At 34.9% G+C, this 24,656-nt stretch overlaps 1 protein-coding gene across 13 annotated transcripts in view; it reads right to left on the bottom strand.

The window, feature by feature from the left end:
- The window catches only part of CEP112 (centrosomal protein 112), a 445,347-nt gene that overhangs the window by 329,716 nt on the left and 90,975 nt on the right, over positions 1-24,656 (bottom strand). For all 13 annotated transcript variants that reach the window (XR_012130844.1, XM_073235805.1, XM_073235810.1 and 10 more), the window contains 5 exons: positions 21,973-22,127; positions 21,540-21,669; positions 20,667-20,759; positions 19,875-19,934; positions 11,847-11,926 (listed from right to left, as the gene is read on the bottom strand). Coding sequence is in view for 12 of the 13 variants with exons in the window: in XM_073235805.1 (XP_073091906.1) it covers positions 11,847-11,926; positions 19,875-19,934; positions 20,667-20,759; positions 21,540-21,669; positions 21,973-22,127 (518 nt within the window). In the remaining variant the exon portion in view is untranslated. The remainder of the gene's footprint in view (positions 1-11,846; positions 11,927-19,874; positions 19,935-20,666; positions 20,760-21,539; positions 21,670-21,972; positions 22,128-24,656) is intronic.

The raw sequence follows: 24,656 nt of genomic DNA, 5'->3' as shown, positions 1-24,656 counted from the left end.
AGGACATGGAGGCACTGAACAACACACTAGAACAGATGGACCTAATAGACATCTATAGAACTCTACATCCAAAAGCAACAGGATATACATTCTTCTCAAACGCATATGGAACATTCTCCAGAATAGACCACATACTAGCTCACAAAAAGAGCCTCAGTAAATTCCAAAATATTGAAATTCTACCAACCAACTTTTCAGACCACAAAGGTATAAAACTAGAAATAAATTCTACAAAGAAAACAAAAAGGCTCACAAACACATGGAGGCTTAACAACATGCTCCTAAATAATCAATGGATCAACAAACAAATTAAAATAGAGATCAAGGAATATATGGAAACAAAAGACAACAACAACACAAAGCCCCAACTTCTTTGGGACGCAGCAAAAGCACTCTTAAGGGGAAAGTATATAGTGATCCAGGCACACTTGAAGAAGGAAGAACAATCCCATATGAATAGTCTAACATCACAATTATTGAAACTGGAAAAAGAAGAACAAACGAGGCCTAAAGTCAGCAGATGGAGGGACATAATAAAGATCAGAGAAGAAATATACAAAATTGAGAAGAATAAAACAATAGCAAAAATCAATGAAACCAAGAGCTGGTTCTTTGAGAAAATAAACAAAATAGGTAAGCCTCTAGCCAAACTTAAGAGAAAAAGAGAATCAACACACATCAACAGATTCAGAAATGAGAATGGAAAAATCACGACAGACTCCACAGAAATACAAATAATTATTAAAGACTACTATGAAAACCTATACGCTAACAAGCTGGAACACCTAGAAGAAATGGACAACTTCCTAGAAAAATACAAACTTCCAAGACTGACCAAGGAAGAAACACAAAAGTTAAACAAACCAATTACGAGCAAAGAAATTGAAACGGTAATCAAAACACTACCCAAGAACAAAACCTCCGGGCCAGATGGACTTACCTCGGAATTTTATCAGACATACAGAGAAGACATAATACCCATTCTCCTTAAACTTTTCCAAAAAATAGAAGGGGAGGGAATATTCCCAAACTCACTCTATGAAGCCAACATCACCATAATAACAAAACCAGGCAAAGACCCCACCAAAAAAGAAAATTACAGACCAATATCCCTGATGAATGTAGATGCAAAAATACTCAATAAAATATTAGCACACCGAATTCAAAAATATATCAAAAGGATCATACACCATGACCAAGTGGGATTCATCCCAGGGATTCAAGGATGGTACAACATTCGAAAATCCATCAACATCATCCACCACATCAACTAAAAGAAGGACAAAAACCACACGATCATCTCCATAGATGCTGAAAAAGCATTTGACAAAATTCAACATCCATTTATGATAAAAACTCTCAGCAAAATGGGTATAGAGGGCAAGTACCTCAACATAAGAAAGGCCATATATGATAAACCCACAGCCAACATCATACTGAACAGCGAGAAGCTGAAAGCTTTTCCTCTGAGATCGGGTATAAGACAGGGATGCCCACTCTCCCCACTGTTATTTAATATAGTACTGGAGGTCCTAGCCACAGCAATTAGACAAAACACAGAAATACAAGGAATCCAGATTGGTAAAGAAGAAGTTAAACTGTTGGTATTTGCAGATGACATGATATTGTACATAAAAAACCCTAAAGACTCCACTCCAAAACTACTAGAACTGTTATCGGAATACAGCAAAGTTGCAGGATACAAAATTAACACACAGAAACCTGTGGCTTTCCTATACCCTAACAATGAACCAATAGAAAGAGAAATCAGGAAAACAACTCCATTCACAATTGCATCAAAAAGAATAAAATAGCTAGGAATAAACCTAACGAAAGAAGTGAAAGACCCATTCCCTGAAAACTACAAGACACTCTTAAGAGAAATTAAAGGGGACACTAACAAATGTAAACTCATCCCATGCTCTTGGATAGGAAGAATTTATATAGTCAAAATGGCCATCCTGCCCAAAGCAATATACAGATTTGATGCAACCCCTATCAAATTACCAGCAACATTCTTCAATGAACTGGAACAAATAGTTCCAAAATTCATATGGAAACACCAAAGACCCGGAATAGCCAAAGCAATCCTGAGAAAGAAGAATAAAGTGAGGGGGATCTCACTTCCCAACTTCAAGCTTTACTACAAAGCCATAGTAATCAAGACAATTTGGTACTGGCACAAGAACAGAGCCACAGACCAGTGGAACAGATTAGAGACTCCAGACATTAACCCAAACATATATGGTCAATTAATATTTGATAAAGGAGCCATGGACATACAGTGGTGAAATGACAGTCTCTTCAGCAGATGGTGCCAGCAAAACTGGACAGCTACATGTAAGAGAATGAAACTGGACCATTGTCTAACTCCATACACAAAAGTAAATTCGAAATGGATCAAAGACCTGAATGTAAGTCATGAAACCATAAAACTCTAAGAAAAAAACATAGGCAAAAATCTTAGACATAAACATGAGTGACCTCTTGTTGAACATATCTCCCCGGGCAAGGAAAACAAAAGCAAAAATGAACAAGTGGCACTATATTAAGCTGAAAAGCTTCCGTACAGCAAAAGACACCATCAACAGAACAAAAAGATAACCTACAGTAAGGGAGAATATATTTGTAAATGACAGATCCGATAAAGGCTTGACGTCCAAAATATATAAAGAGCTCACCGACCTCAACAAACAAAAAAAAATAATCCAATTAAAAAATGGGCAGAGGAACTGAATAGACAGTTCTCCAAAAAAGAAATTCAGATGGCCAACAGACACATGAAAAGATGCTCCACATCACCAGTTATCAGAGAAATGCAAACTAAAACCACAATGAGATGTCACCTCACACCAGTAAGGATGGCTATCATCTAAAAGACAAACAACAACAAATGTTGGCGAGGTTATGGAGAAAGGGGAACCCTCCTACACTGCTGGTGGGAATGTAAATTAGTTCAACCATTGTGGAAAGCAGTATGGAGGTTCCTCAAAATGCTCAAAATAGAAATACCATTTGACCCAGGAATTCCACTTCTAGGAATTTTCCCTAAGAATTGAGCACTCCAGTTTGAAAAAGACAGATGCACCCCTATGTTTATCGCAGCACTATTTACAATAGCCAAGAATTGGAAGCAACCTAAGTGTCCATCAGTAGATGAATGGATAAAGAAGATGTGGTACATATACACAATGGAATATTATTCAGCCATAAGAAGAAAACAAATCCTACCATTTGCAACAACATGGATGAGTGAGAGGGTATTATGCTCAGTGAAATAAGCCAAGCGGAGAAAGAGAAATACCAAATGATTTCACTCATCTGTGGAGTATAAGAACAAAGGAAAAACTCAAGGAACAAAACAGCAGCAGAATCACAGAACGCAAGAATGGACTAACAGGTACCAAAGGGAAAGGGACTGGGGAGGATGGGTGGGTAGGGAGGGATAAGGGGGGGAAGAAGAAAGGGGGTATTATGATTAGCATGCATAATGGGGGGTGGGAGAAAGGGGGAGGGCTGTACAACACAGAGAAAACAAGTAGTGATTCTACAACATTTTGCTATGCTGATGGACAGTGACTGTAAAGGTGTTTGTGGGGGGGACCTGGTATAGGGGAGAGCCTAGTAAACATAATATTCTTCATGTAATTGTAGATTAATGATAACAATAAAAAAAGAGAAAGAAAAGGGGGATTACTCTGTGATAGGATAAAACTTACTGCAAATCAACTATTAATGCATGCTTTACATATCCTTAATTTTGATCTTTTAAAGGGTGTCAGATGATCGGCTATGGAGGTACATTTTTCTGATAATATTCCTTTCTCTTAAAAAAAAATCAGTTCCTGTGTGGTGATCTCCAATAGGTTCTTCACAATGGTATAAAGGTCATATCAAAGTGTGGGCAAAGGGTTTGTTTGTGTTTATACAGAGAATCAAAGTCTAATTTGGCTACCCAGAAAACAAATTAAGATACGATATGGAGAAAAACTTCCAACATCAACATCCTCTGGAAGAGTCATTCCAGAAGATGATCATCAAAAAACTTCAACAAAGATCCTGGCACTGTTGCAGTTGTAGCTGCATTCACCCCACCGGTTCCTGGACTTGCCATTGGAATGAAGAAGGAGATATCTAAGCTGGCCTGTTTATACAGTAAAACAACAAATTTGACTGGATCTATACTGTCGGAACTCAACCAAGAATTAGGAGCAGTGCAAGTTGCAGTGCTCCAAAATCGTGCGACTATAGACTACCTACTGTTAAAAGAACATATGGGATGTGAACAGTTTCCAGGAATGTGTTGTTTTAATTTGTCTGATTTTTCTCAAACTATTCAAATTCAGTTTGACAATATCCATCATATCATAGATAAGTTTTCACAAATGCCTAGGGTGCCTAACTGGTTTTCTTGGTATCACTGGAGATGGCTGGTAATTGTAGGTCTGCTTTGGTTATGTAACTGTACTCCTATTATGTTAATGTGTGTGTGCAATTTAATTAGTAGTTTAAAACCTATACATGCTTAAGTTACTCTACAAGAAGATGTGTCAAAGAAATAACCAATCTTCCCATGTTTTCTTCCGTCTGCTACTTGTATAGCTTTTCTTCTTCCTTCCTAATTACAACCCTTAAATAGAATTCGTGCCTCATATCAAATTTACTGAGTATCATAATTCCTCCAAGTGGTAAAGATACCTCAAGACAAGTGCTGGGCATAGAAGCCACAGGGCAAAAATCTGCAAAGAAGTAAAAAGCTAACCTTTTCAAACAATATGGCTTCTCTCTCACTTACCAACTTTACATTTCCCTGTATGGCCCCGGAAGATGACTGTTTAGCCAGAGACAGGTAAGATTCCTCAAGGGAGGAACAACCTAAGACAGGCATAGTCGCAGGGGGGCCATCAGGTGAGAAATTGGGGATCAACAGAGGTGAGGCTTAGAACCTCACCCCCCCTGTTTTGAGAGAAATCTTCTGCATCTGTGGATGTTTTATTGCCCTTGTCTAGCTTGGATTAATACTTAGTCTATAGGCACACACCTGATCATCTACATTTGCCCTCTTACAGCACTAAATTGTGTTTTCTACCTTTATCTTGCATCTACCTACCACTTCAGCATTTTATCAAAAAAAAAAATAATAATAATAAGGGAGAAATGTGGGATTCACATATAAATCAAGTATAAAAATAAAACGAATAATCATATCTGACTTGATTGTTTATAGTTCATGATGCGTGATCAAAACCGAAAGTTTCTGTGATATGAGAGCCCTTGCACTGTTCACCATGTAAGAAGTTATTCACTATGTAAGACCTTGTTGACCATGTAAGAACTTGTTCGTTATGCTTCAGAAGATTGGAGACTGTTGAGAATTAGGCTTGGGGTTGATTAATAATTGTGCATTGAGTCCCCTATACAGAATTTTATTGTTGTTATTTGATCAATAAATAAGAGATATGCCCTCTCAAGAAAAAAAAAATAAAGAAAGAAATCCTGCCATTTGCAAAAACACTGATGGACACTGATAGCACTATGCTAAGTGACTTAAGTGAGACAGAGAAAGACAAATTCTGTATGATAGCTCTTATAGATGGAATCTTTAAAAGTTCAATTCATGGAAATAGAGTAAAATGCTGGGTATGAGGAGCTGGGAGGGGAGGGAGAATGGGGAGAAGTTTGTTAAAAAGTACAAATTTCCCAATATAAAATGAATAAGTTCTTGGCATCTAATGTACAGCATGGCAATTGTAGTTAACAATAGTGTATTATACACTCGTAAGTTACTGAAGAGTAGACCTTAAATGTTCTCACCACAAAAAGAAGTAATTATGCAAACTGATGGAGGTATTAGCTAATGCTATGGTGGTAATCATTTCACAATATATAAGGTGCACATGCACCTTAAACTTACAAATATCATATGTCAATTATACCTCACTAAAACTGGAAAAAATTAAACAATAAAAGTTAAAAATCTTTGAATTTGTATCTTCTGATATCATGAACTAGTGTTTTTAAAATTCAGTGTTTATAGTCATGTTTGCATTTACTCAACAATCTATATTACTCCTACATGGAATAAAAATACAAAACAGTGTAGCTTTCTATTAGCATACCTCTTGGAAATTACTTACGAAAGTTCATTTTGACTCTGAATGAAAAATAAAAAATGTGTTTAGATAAGACAACAGTTTCAGAGAACCTGCTTTCCCTGGAGGGAAGTAGTCTTACATGGACTGTCACTGCAGCCTCATCCTCCTTACTTTCCTGCTTGCCATTTCTTATTACTCGAATTTATGATAATCTCACTCCTGCCAGGATCATCTCCCTAACGTACAGTTCAGGCACTTACCTACCTTGAAATATCAGAACACTTAGGTGCTGGGACAGGCAGTCTCGTGCATCTTTTAACCCCCACTTAGTCACCTAAGAATGGGCCTTGGGCTTGGAACACTCCCTTACCAAGAGAGAAAGAGCCCACAAGGCCTGTGTGGGGCTCACCGCCTTGGGTGGGAATATCTTTCCCTGTTTCAACTTGAAGAATGGTCTTTTGTTTTTGCTTCAAGTGTGTGCATCATATAGCACCCGACCAACCCCACTGTTGTATGTGTCCTCCCCTGGAAGGGGACAGGTCTTCTTACTGCACCACAGCAGAGGAAGGCAACCTGCCATGCACTGGCCACAGGAAGACACTCGTCGCCTGCAGGGGACCAAACCCACTCCTGATGCTGATCTTGCTCTGCCTTCTCTTCTCCGGGTAAGTAAAGCATTGTTCCATTCAGTGCTTGAGCACTGTGTATTCTTGGTGACTCCAGTACTCAGAGGAAGTGGACAGAAGTGTCTGGACTTCTATTCCTGGTGGCTGGCATTGTGATGGTCTTTACTAACCTCCGTGGAGTTGGGAGTCCTCCCTAGGGGTTGGTAACCAGTGCACTGTGTCTTACTCTCTTGGGATTGACAAAGCAGTGCACAGTAACCTACTCTGACATTAGGAATCAACATACGTGTACTACAATCAGATTCAAGTTTAAAAAGTCCAATTGATTAATTAAAAGTGGAAAATAAACCTATGTATTACATGTGAATTCCCAGAAGAAAACTTAAAGCATGTCTAAAATGTATGATAATCTCCCATGGAGAATACCTTTTACTTTCATTAAAAATATCCTAATTGTACACTTATTAGAAAGCTCTATTTCTTATTCTATATTCCATAGGCCTCCTAACACCTCTTAAAATACTGTGTCAGAGTATCCTTCCATTATAGGTGAGAAAAACTCCTACTGTAAAAAAATTTTTTCTTTCACATTTGAACCATAGGATTCCATTATTAGCTTTAAAAACTTAAAATTTGTAAGGATACAGTTAGCCACTGTTTCACTTTTCCTTATAGTATATTTACAGCAAAGCCCACGAGCAAACTTAACAGATCATGTGTGTGTGTGTGTGTGTGTGTGTGTATATATATGTAAAATCAAGTATCTAATATATCTAAATTTATATATTATATACATTTGCAAAAAGTCAGCTAAACATAAGTTTATGGATTATAAAGTAATTGTGGCAAAAATTCAAGACAATGATTAAAAGGAAGACTAATGAAATATCCAATTTTCACAAGATGCCTCTTTTTAACAAAAATGCATGATTAATTTGTTTCAGTAATGTCAAGAGCCCTCTAGCCTGAAAGGTTATTGCCCAGATTTGAATTTGCTTTCTCTCTCTGCATTTTTTTTAAAACCCAGTAGAACTTTTATTTGTGGTATATACATTCACATACAGTCACATTTATGTATGTATGTATGTATAGCAACTACAACCAAAGTAATATGTTTAAGTTAAATAAAGGCTTGCTTCCTATAGTGACGTTTATAACCATATCATCTAAAGAACAGTATTGTATTATGTTCTAGTGAAATCACCACTACATATTTTCAGCACCAACTGAAAAACAGAGAGCTTATGTATATTAGCATCAGGGTAGAAATATTTATAGTGTTTACAGTTTGACAATGCAAAAAAATAAATGTGTTTCAAGGTAGTTTTGTATTTTACTGCAAAAGAAGAGTTTGAAAAAAGTACCAATCAAAAAGATGACTCTATAATGTTTCACAGAATAGTTTAAAATAGATAAATTATACAATATCCCAGAACAATGTTTTACTATTTTTAGAGCACCAAAAACTTAGAAATCAAATTTGGTAAACATATGAATATTGAAAAAGAAAAAACTGTATCTGTACTATTTACATATGTTGTTTATAGATTTTAACTCCTCCAAAAGGATATATACTTTTTCAATGTTAGTCCTTCAAAGACTTATACCAAATTATGTTGTTATATATGGTCTTTTCCCATTCATTAGTCTACTAAGTTTTCCATATACTTTACTTATTTTTAAAAAATGGAAAATGAACAAATAAAATACATACTATTTACAGTTATAGTTTCAGATAACTTTCAGTTTGGGGAAATTATTAAAAATTTTTTCTATAATAACCATGAAATAGGAAGCAAAAAATGTTTAGGATATGTACAGAATAAAAACTGTAAAAAGTGGTAAGCAGGGCCATAATATTAAACTAGTTTTATTTCTGAAAACCAATAACAATAGGCAAATTAGCTTTATGGAGTTGGCATTTAAAGTGAATGCTAACTTCAAATCAGTGTCCCTCTTAAATATCTGAAGTATCTGCTTGAGCTGTAAACCAAAGACAGAGTTGAACACATTATCATGTATTCATATGCATATTAATTCATCTGTACATATTTCTGTTCTCTGATATCCTCTATTATACATTCAAATGCACAGAAGAAATAAACCCTTACTAAGTGAAAGAATGATTAAATAAATGAATACAACCACATTCTAAAGGTGATATTTTTCACCTTTCTATACATTTATTACAGAAGAAAAATTGCTAGTAATCAAGACAAATTTCTATACCATACAGCTGTTCTTTAGAAAAAGAATTATCTCTGGACCAACTGGATCTACACTATTCTTAGATTCAAAAGCAATAACAATTGCCCCTCAGAATATTTTCCTTCAGGAAAATAGCCAATGGGTGCTGTTTACTTTGAAGTTCAGACCACACAATAACTTGCTCTGGTATACAGGGCTCTCTAAAATTGTCTAAGATAGCCTTTTTCAAGCCAGATAACTCCTGCTATAAGAGTCTAAAATAGTCTAAAGTAGCTTTTTTAATTCCAAGTAAAATTTCGTATGTTGGTAAAGACCTTTAAAGCTTTAAAGAGTGTTACTTGGCTCAGTAAATGATTATGCTGCATACAGACTACTATGGGGGTGCAATATAATGACTCATAAGAAATACATATTTGGTCATGTATTTCCCAGGTATATCTGGTCTTCATCCACAGTTCCTTAGGTGAAGTCTTAAAGGTGAAACAGGTGTTTTGTCATGCTATTGAGAGACTTTTGGATCCCCACCCAAGGTCCACTGGCCAGTAATGTAGTCAATCATGACTATGCAATGAAGCCCTCACAAAAACCCCTGAGAAGAGCTGCTCTCTCTGCTCTGCGTGCTCTGCTCAGCTGGCTCCTGCTTCTCTGTCAGGAAGAGCTTCTATGCTTGGGGAACCAGACGCCTCCATGTGCTACCGAGCCAGGCCCCAAGCTCGACAAGAGTGGAAGCTCCTTTATTTGGGACCTTGCCCTGTGTCTCTCTTCATCTGGCTTTTAACTTGTATCCTTTACGGTGTCCTTTTTTAAACTGGTAGACATAAGTGTTTTCCTGAGTTCTGTGAGCCACTCTAGCAAATTAATGGAACCAACGGGGGAAGGTCCTGGGAACCTCCAATCTGTAGCTGCTAGGTCAGAAGCAGAGGTAACATCCTGGCCTCTGGAGTTGGGGGTAGAGGGCGGTCTTGTAGAACGGGAGCTCTTACTTAACCTGGGAATCTGGTGCTCTCCAGGCAGACAGCATCAGAATTGAGTTGAGTTCTTGGACACCTTGCTGGTATTCAAGAATTGCTTGGTGTTATGTGTGGGAAGACCCCCTCCCACATACTTACACACATTGGAATCGGGTCCAGGAACCCAAACTGAGTTATACTACTATTACTGCTGTGTTTAACATTGTTATTGTTATACATATGTATAAAAAAGGACACCACCCCACTGCATTTGGTGTCAGAGGAATGGGATTAACAGGGCGTTTCAGTGTTCTTTCATAATCTATCAGTGAACATTCAAAGATACTACATTGTTTTACACATAAACTCCCACTCTCGCACTGGAAAACATCTTTCTGAATTCAGTTGCACTTATTGTCAGCAATTTAATGCCTGGTACTCCATGTACTTCCAATGTCTAACCTGGACTATAAAATGGATAAGAACAGTGTTGTTTTGAGCTGTATCTTCTAAACCCTTAACATGATACTACAATAGACAGAAGTTTAATATGATACTACAATATACAGAACTCTCGGTACTAAATAAATACTTGCTGATTTGCTGTTATTAAAAGGGATTATCTCTTCCTTTAGGGAAATAAAATACAAACCAACAAACCAATGAAAAGAGTAAAAAAAAAATTACAAAACATAGACAAGTAGAAAAAAAGAGAAACAAAGTGGTAAATCAAATAGGTGAAGAAAGTTGTAAACAACATTTTAAGGAGAGAAAAATGAATTAATGAGGAACAAAGGGAGGGCACCCTATCCATTAAGAAATAAAGAATGCTCTAGTTTTGTCATTACTGAAGTTGGAGTACAAAATACAGTTATGACTTAGTGTTTGATGAATATTATAGCTCTCTTAGGATTGCATCTAATTCATATGTGGTGATACGTGAACATTTAAGCACCAAATCCTTGTGTAGATAAAAAATTGATATCCTGTGATACCATTGTACATAAATTAAGATGATCTATACAGCAACTCAGCCAAAACATTGTACTAACAAACAGAGACTAGGGAGTGGTTATGCAATCTCCCAGGCAGAATTTGATACTAAGTTTATTTGATTGTGGGTGTTCTTTTTGGCCTTTTTGTAAGTTATTTCTGTTTGGAGGTTTGGGAAGCAAGAAAAATGGAATTAGCTGATTCTCTGGGAGTTAGCTAGATTAAATGCACTTCATTTCTTAAATCACTTTCTTGGGTCAGGTACCCTGCCGACCTTTCTTCTATTAAAGTTCTTATCACTCTATGGTATAAACTGCCAAACTTCTTGACTATCTTCCCAACCAGACTTAAAGGTCCTGTGGGAAGGAACTACACGTTGCCTGACACTTGGTGGGAACTCAATATTTGTTGAAAAAATCAATGTTTTCTCAGCTCATATGTGCAACATAAAACCTAGTGATAAGTAAGGCCTAATCAACTTAGTAAATGAATGGAAAGACAAATAAAATCTAATACTTTAATGTGTATGTTTAAGTATCCCATCATGAGACAAAACTTTTCCTAAACAATGCCTGTATAATAGTCCATTTTCAAATGTTACAACTGGAACATCTCATTACCCATATTTCTCAAAAAACCTATAGAAGAATTTCTAAATGCTCTAAAACCTAAATCTGGGTTGTTTTTTTAAAAATCTGTTTTCATTTAAGAGGAAGAAAACATCTGAAACCACTAAGTTCTATTTTTTTACATTCCTATCACTTAAAAACAGCTGAACTGATTTTTCCTTTTTTAAAAAAAATTTACTGGTTAGTAATAAAATTCTGAAAATAGAGACTCATGATGGAAAATCCACTCAAAGTAAACCATAGCAAGGCTATTATAAGTATATGATGTTTAGGTTCTAGCTACTTAATTTGTCTCACTGTTTAGAAATAAGAGTATTTTTCAATTAAACATATAATTTTACTCACTTCAAAGCGTCCTCAAATTTATGGATTTTCTTTTGAGCATCTTCTTTCTCTTTATCAAGTTCACTCTGCAAGTCATGAACCTGTCATGATAAAGGCTTGTAAAATTTACTAGAAGACAAGTGAAGTTTATTCAAAAGAGAAATATAAACAATGAAAGAGTAGTCTTAAATTCATTTTTAATATAAAATTATATTTTGATATTTCAAGATTGATACTTGGTTAACCATTATTATATACTATACAATTATTTTAATACTACATACTCTTAATACCAATTTTCTGGTCAAAGTGAATAATCGTTTGAATCTACCTGCATGTGGAGTCCCTATAAAATAAACTTTGACATGTTAATAAACTCAAAAAGAGAACAGTCATTTTTGGATTTTTTTAAAATTACATATTAACCAAAAGGAAAGGAATCTCATGAGATTCAGGAGAATGCAATAAAAATTGTGTCTATATTCCCCAAACACAAACAGGTTATGATGAAATAGTCTTCTATTCTAGTACTGGGAATGATTTGCAAAACCATTTACTGCATTTGGGAGGAAATATCCCCAACAGAATATCTCTTACCTAAATGTGGCATCCTTTGAGTTGGGAAAATGGCAGCATGAATAATGAGGACTAAAACAAATTCTCACAGAAAACTGCTCAAATGCAAATGCAGATAAACATACCCAGGGGGACATTATATGGGTAAAAAAATGGCAAAGGAACCTGGTCCAGCTGGAAGTAAAGGAGGGGAAGTAAAACAGCAGCCATGCTTCCACATATACATGACAACTGAGGGTGCAGAGCCTTGCTGGTAGGTTTTGTCACTTAAGGAGTGGGGACACCAGATACATATGTGAGGGTGAATGTGCACCGGCGGGTACGTGGGGTGGGAGAGGAAGATCAAGAGCAAAACCAACAACACACACATGGTCACACGCACAGCAGCACACAATTACGCACACCAAGTCACACACAACACATAGTCACAAATCATTTAAAACACTTACTCAGTGCTGGCCAAAGATACCTGCAGTCAGGCATCTGTATATTAGTTTGGATGGAGGTCTATACAACTCCAAAACCTATATTCTTTGACCTTTTCCTGGTATAATTCTCTTGTAGGGTTTCCCCTTGGTATTTAGTAAAATAAATACATAAAATCAACTGTCTGCTTGTAAACTGAAAGGAGAGAGAAGAGGAATTTTCCACGAGAATATCAAAACCCTTCTCTGGCTGCTATGAGGGCAATCATGGTGAGAAAAACTGAGAAATAGAGAGGAACAGGAGGGTGGTGGGAGGGCAGATTTCCAGGAGAATTCACCCCTCTGCTCCTTATTTTAAATGGTAAAATTAAAATACCTCATAGATCCCTACTTCAGTAGGAAGAGAAGGAGCAACTAATCTGCCTTGCAAATTTTGGCCACTATATTTATTTTATTTTACATGGGGAAAGAAAAATCTACTGTCCAAAAGTTTATGAAGTTCACAATTAAAAGAACTATATTACTTATCTTGGATCCCTAGTGTGTATTACAGTGTGCGGCACATAGTAGGCAGGCTAAACTGGAATAAATACAGTAACAAAGCAACAGATCACCATTCCAACACTGATCTAGTCTCTTTAATATATAGAATCAAAGAATTAAAGTCCCAAAATTAAACTCAGAGATGACCTAATGCGGACATTTTGCAAATGTAGGTTTTCATACCAGTAAAATCCTTTCTTGAAATAAAATCTTAAGTGGAAATCCAAACAGCAACTTAAGTGAAAATACCAAGAGAAGCACATCTATTTTAGTGGAAGGTGGAGGGAATACAGTTGGGAAGAAAAGTCAGTGGGAGAAACTGGTATCAATACAGCTAATAGCTCAACAGTTACTTTTGATTGGTGCTGCTGCTTCGTACTTACCTGCCCAACCCCCTCCATACCCACAATGCCTATCCAAACTTGGCTAATCTTTCTCTGTTAATCAAGTTTAAGTCTGTTATAAATATCATTGATTTAGCTTTTGGCCCAAATTATACATTTTATTCTTTTAAAGGGAGAGATTATTGAGTTTATTGCTATCACTAAAATATTATTTACATAATTTTTCTTTATGCTTCCTGTTTTCTTATGTTCCCTTTTTATTTGAAATGTTTTTGTTCCAAACTCCTCCATGTTCTGATAGATTGACAGATGGATACAGTTTTTAATTTAATCAATGATACTATAAAGATTTCACAATTATTTTTAACCTATATTTCTCTAATATTCAACAAGTGAAAACGAGCTTGTGCCCTCTCTCTTTAAATAAGAGCTTTGCACATGTTTACTGCTCCTTCTCCTATCCATTTGAATTTTCTTTTAAGTGTTCTGGGAATTTTGATCCAGAGAGCTATTTAACATGGTTTTTTAACTTTACATCTCTTCTCTCAAGTTTTTTCTGACATTTGCATTGTTTTACATCATGTACACAATAAACATTTAAATTGATCTCTATTATAGTTAATTTTGGCATTTACCACTACTCCTTTTTTATTTTTGAGAATTTTGTTGTTTTGTTTTGATTTGATTTTTGCTTATCCTTAGGCTAATTGAAGTGCATCATCCAATCATTTTGTTTTCAAAAAGATGTATCTCTAAGGTTTTATATATCAAAAAATGTCATGCTGTTGCTTTCACACACAAAGGAAAGTGTGTGTCTAAGATTACTGAGTCATAATATTTAGCCTAAAAACAGCATATGTCACTCTACTGTTTTATGACATTTAAATTTGCAACCAAGAGGACTAGTCATCTGGCTTTTGCTCTCCTCTCGGTGTGACCTGGATACTTATAACATTTCTCTCTGTGCTGCAGTTGAAATGATTTTAATCTCTTTTTTGATACAGGGTGAATCTTCTAAGTTTGCCAACACAGACCTTTAGAAGCGTTTTCTTACATCTTTATTTTTGTGTTAATTTATTCTGAGCTCCCCACCAATCAGGAATACCAAGTATTGTATACTTATTTTCTGTTTTCTGCCTTAATATCTATCTCCTTTCTCAATTTTTTGTTGTTATTCTTCGCCCTTTTCCTTTGTGGTCTGAAAGACCATGTTTTGTCCTCCATATCACTGATATGATTCTTCACATCTGTTCTACCCTAACCAGCTCCTATGTGGCTTTTAAATCTGCTGTTGTGATTTTAGGTCCTTTACAATCCTTGCCATGACAATTACATCCATGTTCTCTTCATCCTTTTACTTCATTATAGTATCTATTCCTCTTTCAGAGCTATCATATCTGCTGGTATTCTACTACAAGTTCCTTAATGTTTGCTTTTGGAGCTACACGTTTTCAAAAGAAACCCCTTTCACTAAGCCTTCTGTATAATGCTGTCATTTCTTTTCTCTACAGTATTTTTCCACTGACCCCATTTTGGCTCTTTTATCCTACTCATTCTTAAACGGTATATTATCCATTCAGATTTGGTGCTTGACAAAAAATACAGGGGCATAACCTTGCTTCTATTACATGTCTCCTGGTGTGGTCTCCTCGGAGCTGCAGACGAAATGCAGGTCCCAGGAAAACCCCTGCTGGACCTGCGGATTTCTGCTGAGGCATTTTTCTTCACACCTCACAACCTCCTTCTCTGGTACTCGAAAAGATACATTACGTGGAAGACTACCAAGGAGCTGCTCTCAGAGTTATAGAGGGGTCAACAGTATTTTACATACTGGGGCTGTATCTTCAGAGCACTGTGCTGCCAGGGGTTCCCCTCCACTTTCTGCTAAGGTTTTTCCTGGGGCTCAGAACTCTCTGCATGAAAGCAAAACTGAGATTCATCCCTCTAAGTGAAAACTTCAAAAGATTAACCATTTTCTAGAAAAATCTACCTAAAATAACATAGTGATTATGAATGCAAGCTTTGTAGTCAAACTGCATGGGTTTCTCTCCCTACTCCTTCACAAGTTACTTAACACTGCTCAGTGGCATCCTCTGAAAAACAGGGACGGTGACAGTGAGTATATAAAAAAAACTGATGAGTTAATAAGTTACTCCATGTAAAGCTCTTAAAACAATAGTGGGACCATAATAGATGCTCAAATATGTTAGAAATTTTTACCTTCTCAGACTGAATACTCTATATACATTTTCTTGAAAACTCAAGGCTATTAAGAACACCTAAAATCACAGCATGCCATAATGCAGTAATTCCCATAATGCATAATTGCTCTTTCAGAAAATGGCCCCTCAATTGCTAAGAATTTTGAGTTCTTGTAAGTGCTTTTTATCACTCTCCATTAAATCTTAACCTATGTCAAATTTTCAGCTGCCACTTCCTGAAGCTGGTCAGTATGCTAACTCAAGCACCTTGAGCTAATTTACTGCTTCTAAAACTATTAGAACCATTTCAAAGCAGGAGTGGGACTCTTTGGGTGGGAGAGCGAGAGGCTTCCCTCTGAGTTACACATGCATGTTTGTCAATGCAGACTTCTGAGCTGAGGGCTCCTTAAAGCTAGAAGCTGTTCCTCATTTATTTTTATATGCCCAGCACCCAGCACAACCCACGACCCACACTAGGAGAGTCAGCGAATGGTGCCCTGAGTTTGTTTGCTCGCTCACTTGTTCTCACTTGAATATATTTGTATTGTAAGTTTAAGGGCCTTTGGGGATTATATTTTTAGTTATTGCCTGTATTTCAGAGGTGTGGGTGACAGACATAATGCTATTGTCAACCTTTCCTTTTCAATTACTAAAGGAAGTGGACAGAAGGAGAAAATGTGAGTTGATTTTCTTGCAATCATTTCCCAAATATACATTGTTAATACCAAATAAATTTAAATAATGAAAATACAAACCAGATAGTTAAAGATACAGAATATATTCTCAAACATGAGTTTGTGGTAAATTACTAATTTAAGCAGACACAAGCACATTTAAATGTATATTTACTCGCTTACAACCCAAGAATTTAAGTAATCAAGAAATTTATACAAGTACTTGTATAAATAAGGATGAGTATGTATATATGCAGACTTGCCTGTGTAAGGAAATAGGTATTCCATGGCCGACATCAGAGCATAAGAGCACTGACTGCTGCTGACCCACACATCACTTATGTTGATGACCCCGCTGTGTCTCCTAACCACTCTAACCTCTGTTTCTCAATATGGAAAACATGGAGCCTTCGGCTGCATGACTTCTACAGTTACAGTGCACAAGTTCATTTTTTATAGCCTCATTCAAGATCCTTCTTTAAGGTCCTCTTAAAGAAAATCATGCCCGTAGTGCTTGGAAAATACTACATGATATGTTATATGTTAAGCTGTGGAAATTTTAAATTATTTTTAACCTAATTAAAAAGAATTATGTAATTGCTAAACACTGGAATTAACTATTTGTAATGATTTTGAACTGCAGTTACATCAGAATTATTATAAGTAGATATTTCAATCCTAGCACATTTTAGAATATACATGCTTAACATCTGTCTCATAAACTTCTTGAAGTAAACAGCACCATCTTTTACTCTCTGGTGCCTGCTGGGAAAACAAGCAATAGGTTGTTTGTAGGAGGCAGGTGTTTCCTTGCTAGTAAAATCATTTAGCCTAACCATTTCCTGATTTAGCAGATTAGGACACTTCATTAAACAATGACATTTAGTTTTACTACCTATTATTTGTTTGATGTTCAAAGATCTTAAGAGCAAGCAATAGCCACTAGAGATCAATAAGACTATTAGATAATGTGTGCACTTATATTAGGGACAGCATCTAATGCTGTTTCCCTTACCTCAAAGACAATCCAGAATCTCTCATGCTGCTTTCTTATTGGCATGAGGAAATAATATCATTCAGATGGCATTTCCTCCTCCTGAACTGATATTCAGGCCTAAGTTTTTATATCAAAAGTTATTGACTGTGCTCACCTGTAATGCTGTCTACCAAACAAAAGCCCTATACATCCCATTTAGTTATCCAGTTACACAGTCCAGAGTCATGTAAGATTTATGTCAGCTCTCTGAGCAGTCAAAAAGGCTATTCCCTGAGGCGGGTACAAAACATCAAATCTTCAAGGACTGAGATCACAGCAGGTTTAATAAAGAAAGAAGAACAGACGTAAATTTAAAAGGAGATTATAGAATTAACTGTAAAACAAAAAGTGACATGCTGAGCAACATTTTCTTCCAACATAAATAATGCTAGAACATATGCAATATGAAGAATTACACCTATTTTCCTGTTAAAGATTGCTATATTTGAAACACATCTTATTTATATTGATAACAATGAATATGCTTTAACTAGTTAAATTATTAAAAAACTAGGCCAATTGATACCTCTTGGAAAGGGAAAAGCTGTAGTTTAAAAAACAACGCCTAGTAAAAGGGATTTAGGTCTCTCCCTGAAGTGAAACAAGCAGGAGTGGTCAGAAGGTTAATGGATAAGGAATGAACTGGGGCCTAACGTTCTGTTTCTTGTGTGTGTCCAGAAGGCAGAGGGGCTGATTCAGAAATCTTAGTTCACTTAGTGGCTAACTAGTGAAGACAGTGGTAGAAGAAAGACTATCTGTCCAGCTCTATTTCTGTATCTAACAGTCCTCAGTTGGGCTTAAAGGAATTCGGGATAGGAGTACATTCATCTAAAATCAGTCAGTGTGCATCTTTCTCCTTGCTCCAGACCCTCTCTTTGTCTCACAGGTATGCAGATCCCATCTCTCAGGAAGAGGGCCGACCACAGAAGGTAACAGTGGGAGGCCAAGAAGCTGTTCCTTATGGACAGGAAGCCAGATATCTGCTCAAAGAATGAAGTGTGGACTAACAAGTACACCCAGAGGATGCAGAGGCCTTATGCAGTGGGGAGCAAGGCTTACAATGACGTATGGTGTTCTTTTTGGTAAGCTGCATGGCTCAACAGTAGAAACTGATATAATTCTTTATTTCAGTGAAAGCAATATTTCCCTCTCCTGTTGAGATACCATTTTGTGGACATGAAACATATTTAAAACCTTGCATTGAGCTGTATTAAAACGGCAGCCAAAAAAATATCTTCAGCAATAAAGAAAATTTATTACAATTTATACCAGTAGAAACACTGACTTTTCCAAATGACAACATTCTTCTTCCTAAACCCTAAGCTCCTGGAGGGCAGAATCTATGCCTGATTCACCCTCAACCCTTCTCCCCTCCTACTACCTAGTAGGATTCCTTGGCCAATAAAAGCATTTAATAAATATCTGCTGAGTGACCATATGGATAAAGATGTCACGTCACAAAATGTTTTAATTAAGAATTTTGTGTTTAATATATATGTATGTAACTGTTGAAGAGTTAACCTTTTTTTCAGTTTCTATTATGTGTATATTTCACAAGTTGATCAATTTGGTAAATGTTAGAATGGTAAATAATTACAAAGCAGCAACAAAATCTTTGCTATTTCAACTATTCATTTACTTCCCATGTTATACAGAAAATGACTCAAAACTGAACTTCAAAATTCATAAACCTAATAGAACTCTGCACTTTATTGCAGAAGGTATTAACAGTGTGTCACTTAACCCCCAATTGTTACTGATAACAGAGATACTGGCATATATCAATAGATATATTCACTAGTCCAAGTGACAGGAAACAAAAACTAATCAATTTTTAAGTATTAGATAAATCTTTCGTTGTTTTATATTCTTTGCTTTAAATATTTATATTTTTTATTAGGCATACAATACAACAAACTAAAAAATAACTCTCATCAATTGTATATTTTTAAACTGGTAGAAAGAAAATGTAATTTCAAAGTGTTATTATAAGAGATTAATATAACAATTCTTCACTCATTAAATATGACCTATGAATGATGTTTTAATGTTGATATAATTAATAAAGAAGCTGTTTATGAACATGAAAAATAAAGAAGCAAAATTTGATTACTAGCTAGTTGAAATAAACTTTAGAAATAAATTTTTCTTTAAGGGCTAGAATGCATGGCTTAATAAAAATCAGCCCTCATTCTTAACCGCCTCCTTTGCTATTTTAAATGTGTTATACTGTCCCACAAATCATATTACCTTTTTTTCATAGGTGCATTTTAAATGACTTTTCTCCATTTGAAACTTATTTTCTTGATCCTGTGAATGATAAATACTCACTTTTATTACATTTAATATTGCTACCAGCCAATAAAATTCATAATCTCATAAAATAAATCAATCTACTTGATGACAAATTTGCCTTGTTTTGCATATTATTAAAAGAGCCCTACCTGTCCAATTTTCTATACGACTAATAGAAATATGAGTAGTTTCATGTTAGAGGTCATAAAACCTTAGTTTTCTGAAGATGTTACTACTCTCAAAAGTCCCTACTTTACAGTGGAAGAGAAACTTTCTGGCCCTTAGGATTCGGAGATTACTTAAAAATGACCAACTGAATCAATATGGGAATAATAAATTCAAAGTTATATCATCTACCAGTTCTTAGTATTTTTTGACTACAAGGGAAAAGGAAATATCTAAAAAGGTGAGAGAGAGAGAGTGCAAAATATTACAAAGATTGGTAGATAGTAATTTAAAGGAAGGATATTATTTTAAAATAACAATATATTTAAATAAGATTTCTTTTTTACACTAATCTCAAAAAGGCAGTTATTCAAATTAAAATAATTGTTCTTTACTCTCCAAATGCCATTAGCATCTTCTTTTGTTAAAATAAATAACATAAAAAATGATGCAATTCAATAAAATAATCAGAAATGACTACCTGGACTTTTTTTTTAATCGACTCTCATTTGTACATATAAATCAAGAAAAGCAAAGGTAAGTTTTAGCCATTGTTCTTCTGTATGACAATATAGGACTCACCCTTAGTTGTTGCTTTCTTTCAAGTTCTAATTCTTGTAACTGTTGTTTTAATTGACAGATGTTCTGTTCTAATTCTTTAATCATAGCAGATGCCTAAAAGGATTTTAATAATAATAATAAAAGACAGAATATTGACTTTCACACCATCCTAGAACTTGAAGTAAATTTACTTTTTTTCACCCTGAAGGTTTAATCAGAATTCAAATTTATCTATAAATCTCAATGAAAAATATTTTTTAAAGTTCAGAAATTAAGTTTTTAAAATAAAAATTAAATTCTGCATAGTATTTATAAAGTTATGAAAATATAATACTGCTGTAAAAATAATAGGTTTACAGATAACATTTAAAAATTATAAAACCAAATCCACAGGAACATTTAACTAATGAAATATCAAGTAATTTACTACATTAGAATTTTAGCTATGGGATTCTCTTTGCAGAACGTTTCAGTGATCTGACAAAAAGTTTGTAGGTACCAATGAGGGTGACAGGAAAACTAATGCATAACCAAAATTTCAAAATAATAATAATAATGTATGTAGTTACTCTAAAAAGATGTATTATTAGCACAACTGAGCATTTCTTAAATTTTTTGTCTCCTCCATTAAAAACTTTGGTGCTTAGAAGGGTTAACTTATAGCAGAATTTGGTTTATTAAATATTTATGTTATGCTATATATTAGACAATTAGCATTTTCAGTATTTTAAATACCACTAAAAATTCTTGACGTTTCAGTTATTTTAAGAATAAAGTAAAGGAGAGACTAATTGCAAATGCCAAGTAGTTAGCTTCTACATGGCTATCTGTGGCCATATGCTGAATAAGTAAATAACTACTTTGCATGGCTATATCTGCCAGCATATACAATACCTTAGAAGCTGAAAGAGCATGTTCCTTTTTCAGAAGGTTTATATCAGCACCATATTTGCTTTGTAATAGTTTCATGTTTTGCTCATAATCATTTACAAGATGATCTTTCTCTTTATGCAGTGTGTTGCGCCTAAAAACAAGAGAATGAAATACACTTCTAATATATTTAGAATAAGTCTCTAAAATGGAGTTTTTAATCAACCAAATCCTAATGCATTCTATCAAATAAGTATCAGTATTTTTATCAACTGTTTTTAAACATTATGTTTCTTATTTTAAATGGGACTTTAAAAAATTAACAAATGGCAGTATTTAGGTTGGAAACCTCCCAAGGTTAAATGCACAAGGAGTGATTAATTCTGGCAGATAATTTTTAGACTTAGTATCAGTACTTTGTAGCCATACCAAATAGCTATTTGACTTAAGACAATACCTTGCTTTTACTTCTTGTAATTCAGTACATGTTATCTGGTAACATCTTTCAAGTTCCAGTTTTTCTTGAACTAATTTCTGTCTCTGTAAATTACTGTTCTCTGCTTCTCCAGTCAACTGCTGGACACGGGCCTCCAGTTCTTTGACCATCTGGTTCTAAAAGCATAAGTCATTGTTAAGAAAGCCTCTGACTGACTTTATAACACTTCTGTATCAGTAACTACCTAAGAAAATATGTACCCTATTAGAGATAAGACTACAGAAAACAAATGTATAATAAACCATGTTAATAAAAATCAAAACAACTGCTAAGTTAACCAAGTCTTTAAAAAAAAAAAGACTGCTTTTTCCCATAAAATGAACACCATCATGTTTACATGCTTCAGCTATTCATTCATTCACTTAATGAATATTTACTGAATCTGGTACTATTCCAGGATATACTGTCATAGCAGGAAATAAGATAAAGTCCCTATCCTCAGGAAGGTTACATTCTCTTTATGCAATTTAATAAATCCACATTTCTAGATGAGTATTGAGGAGTGTTCCTTGCTCTTCAAGTTCAGAATATTTTTTAAATTATAAGAGCAATGTAATAACACATTGGAAAAGGAAACATGTAACTCACATATTTTAATGCAAAGGTTAGCACATAAGTGGCACAGGATATATATGTATAAATATATACATATTTATATATTTTATATTTATATAAAATATATAAATATTATACATATGTAAAATAATCAGTAGGATGTGTGTGTGTGTGTGTGTGTGTATATATATGTCTCTGAAGCCCACAAAATGGACAAAACCAGTCTAGTTGGCACTATCTGTGAAGACCCACCCAAGGTTAGGAAGTACTGGGGCTATGCCAATCAGAACACTCACTGGAAGGAGACAAAGACTGTTAGTTAATAAAGGGATTCCATAATGAGAAAGAAGGACAGCAGTCAAACTAGAGAGACAAGGTAAAAGACGAGTGAGAGTAACAGCAGAAGTGAGGTTCGGTTTGAGCAGGTTTAAAATAAAAAATAGGATGGGTCTAAGCATCTGTGTTTAACACCTGTGTTTGTAGAAGCTGGCATGGTTTTTGTGTAAGGACACTATTAAAGGTGACCCTGTTATGCAGATAAGCGTTACATGAAATAAGAAGGTACTTTCTGTATTAAGATCTGTATTTATGGATCTTAATATTATATAAATACTTTTGTACATACTGATGCCAACTTTCTGATTCAAGAAGCAAACTGTGTGATGACTGCTATTCATCTTATTATTTTTAAATTTTTTATTATTTACAGCATTTTCTTAACATTCATTGTGTCTTACACAAAATAAAGTAGGCATAAATACAATAAAACTTATAAAGCCTACAAATATGAAATATCTTAAGGACAACAATATTTGGCCTAAATAGTCTTTTTTTAAACCAAATGCAAAGAACTGAGGGGATTCAAAATAGTGGAGACCTCAAAATGGCATAAAAAATTTATTCAGGAAAAAAGATGATGATATTGAATCATATTTTGCAGGTTATGACAGTGTAGAAAGGGAACTCAGGGGTATGTAACAACAGGATCAGAAAGGAACAGGTACCTGGATAGTTAATGACAAACAGATTACCTTGGGTACAGAGATTATCTTCCAACATTGTGAACTCAAAGGTGGTACTTGCAAGATTAAGTCATAGTTCTTGAATGGACATGGCTTGTAAGCAGAAGTTGTAACAGGCATCAGATTAGTAATTCAAGTTATTTATCATGGGAAAATGGGACAAATTGTATTTGTGGAATATGGAACACAGGAAACAGGGAGAATAACTAGCAGATCAATGTAAGAGTTCCAGAATGAGGCAACAATGGCCTGAACTCAAGAGGCCTGAACTCAAGTGGTAGCTGTGGAAACTGAAGGGAAGAGAGCAGACCCAAAAACATTTCAAAAAAGTAAATAGTATGATTTACTTACAGTAAATAAAGTATATTTATGTATAGATTTGCTAATAGTATCATAAATCTTCCAGGCTCAAAATCTAATATGCCAAGAAAATTGGCATATTGAGAAATAAGAGAAAGTGCAAAGGTGTCTAAAATAATTTATCCATTTTATTGATAGATTGTACTCAGTGTTTGGTGACTAAATATAATGTTGTTATGAGCACTTTCATACATGTTTTATGGTATAAATACACACTTATTTCTTCTAATTATACTCCCTGTAATGAAGTTGCTGAGTCCCAACTAATTTGAAAACTATGTCCATGCAAACTCCTGCAAGGGAATGTTTATAACAGCTTTATTCATAATTGCAAAAAACTGATGTAGGAAAGATGTTCTTCAATAGGTAAGTAGATAAATGAACTATGATATATCCATATAATTGAATGTTATTCAACAATAAAAAGAAATGAGTCATTAAGGTATAAAAAGACATGGAGAAACCTTAAATGTATAATTGCTTAATGAAAGAAGACAGTATGAAAAGGCTATATACTGTATGATTCCAATTACATGACATTCTGGAAAAGATGAAACTATACAGAGAGGAAAAAAGATCAGTGCTTGCCAGGGAGTCTCAGAGGAGCAAGGGACGAATAGGATGAAGCACAGGGCTTTTGAGAACACTGGATATTAAGTTTGAAAAATATTATGTATGAAACTATAATGGTAGATACATAATAAGAAG

This window comes from Manis javanica, chromosome 4 (assembly GCF_040802235.1).
Source record: "Manis javanica isolate MJ-LG chromosome 4, MJ_LKY, whole genome shotgun sequence".
Lineage (NCBI taxonomy): Eukaryota > Metazoa > Chordata > Mammalia > Pholidota > Manidae > Manis > Manis javanica.
Note: the sequence above shows the minus strand (reverse complement) of the source record. Positions and strands in the feature narration are given on the sequence as shown.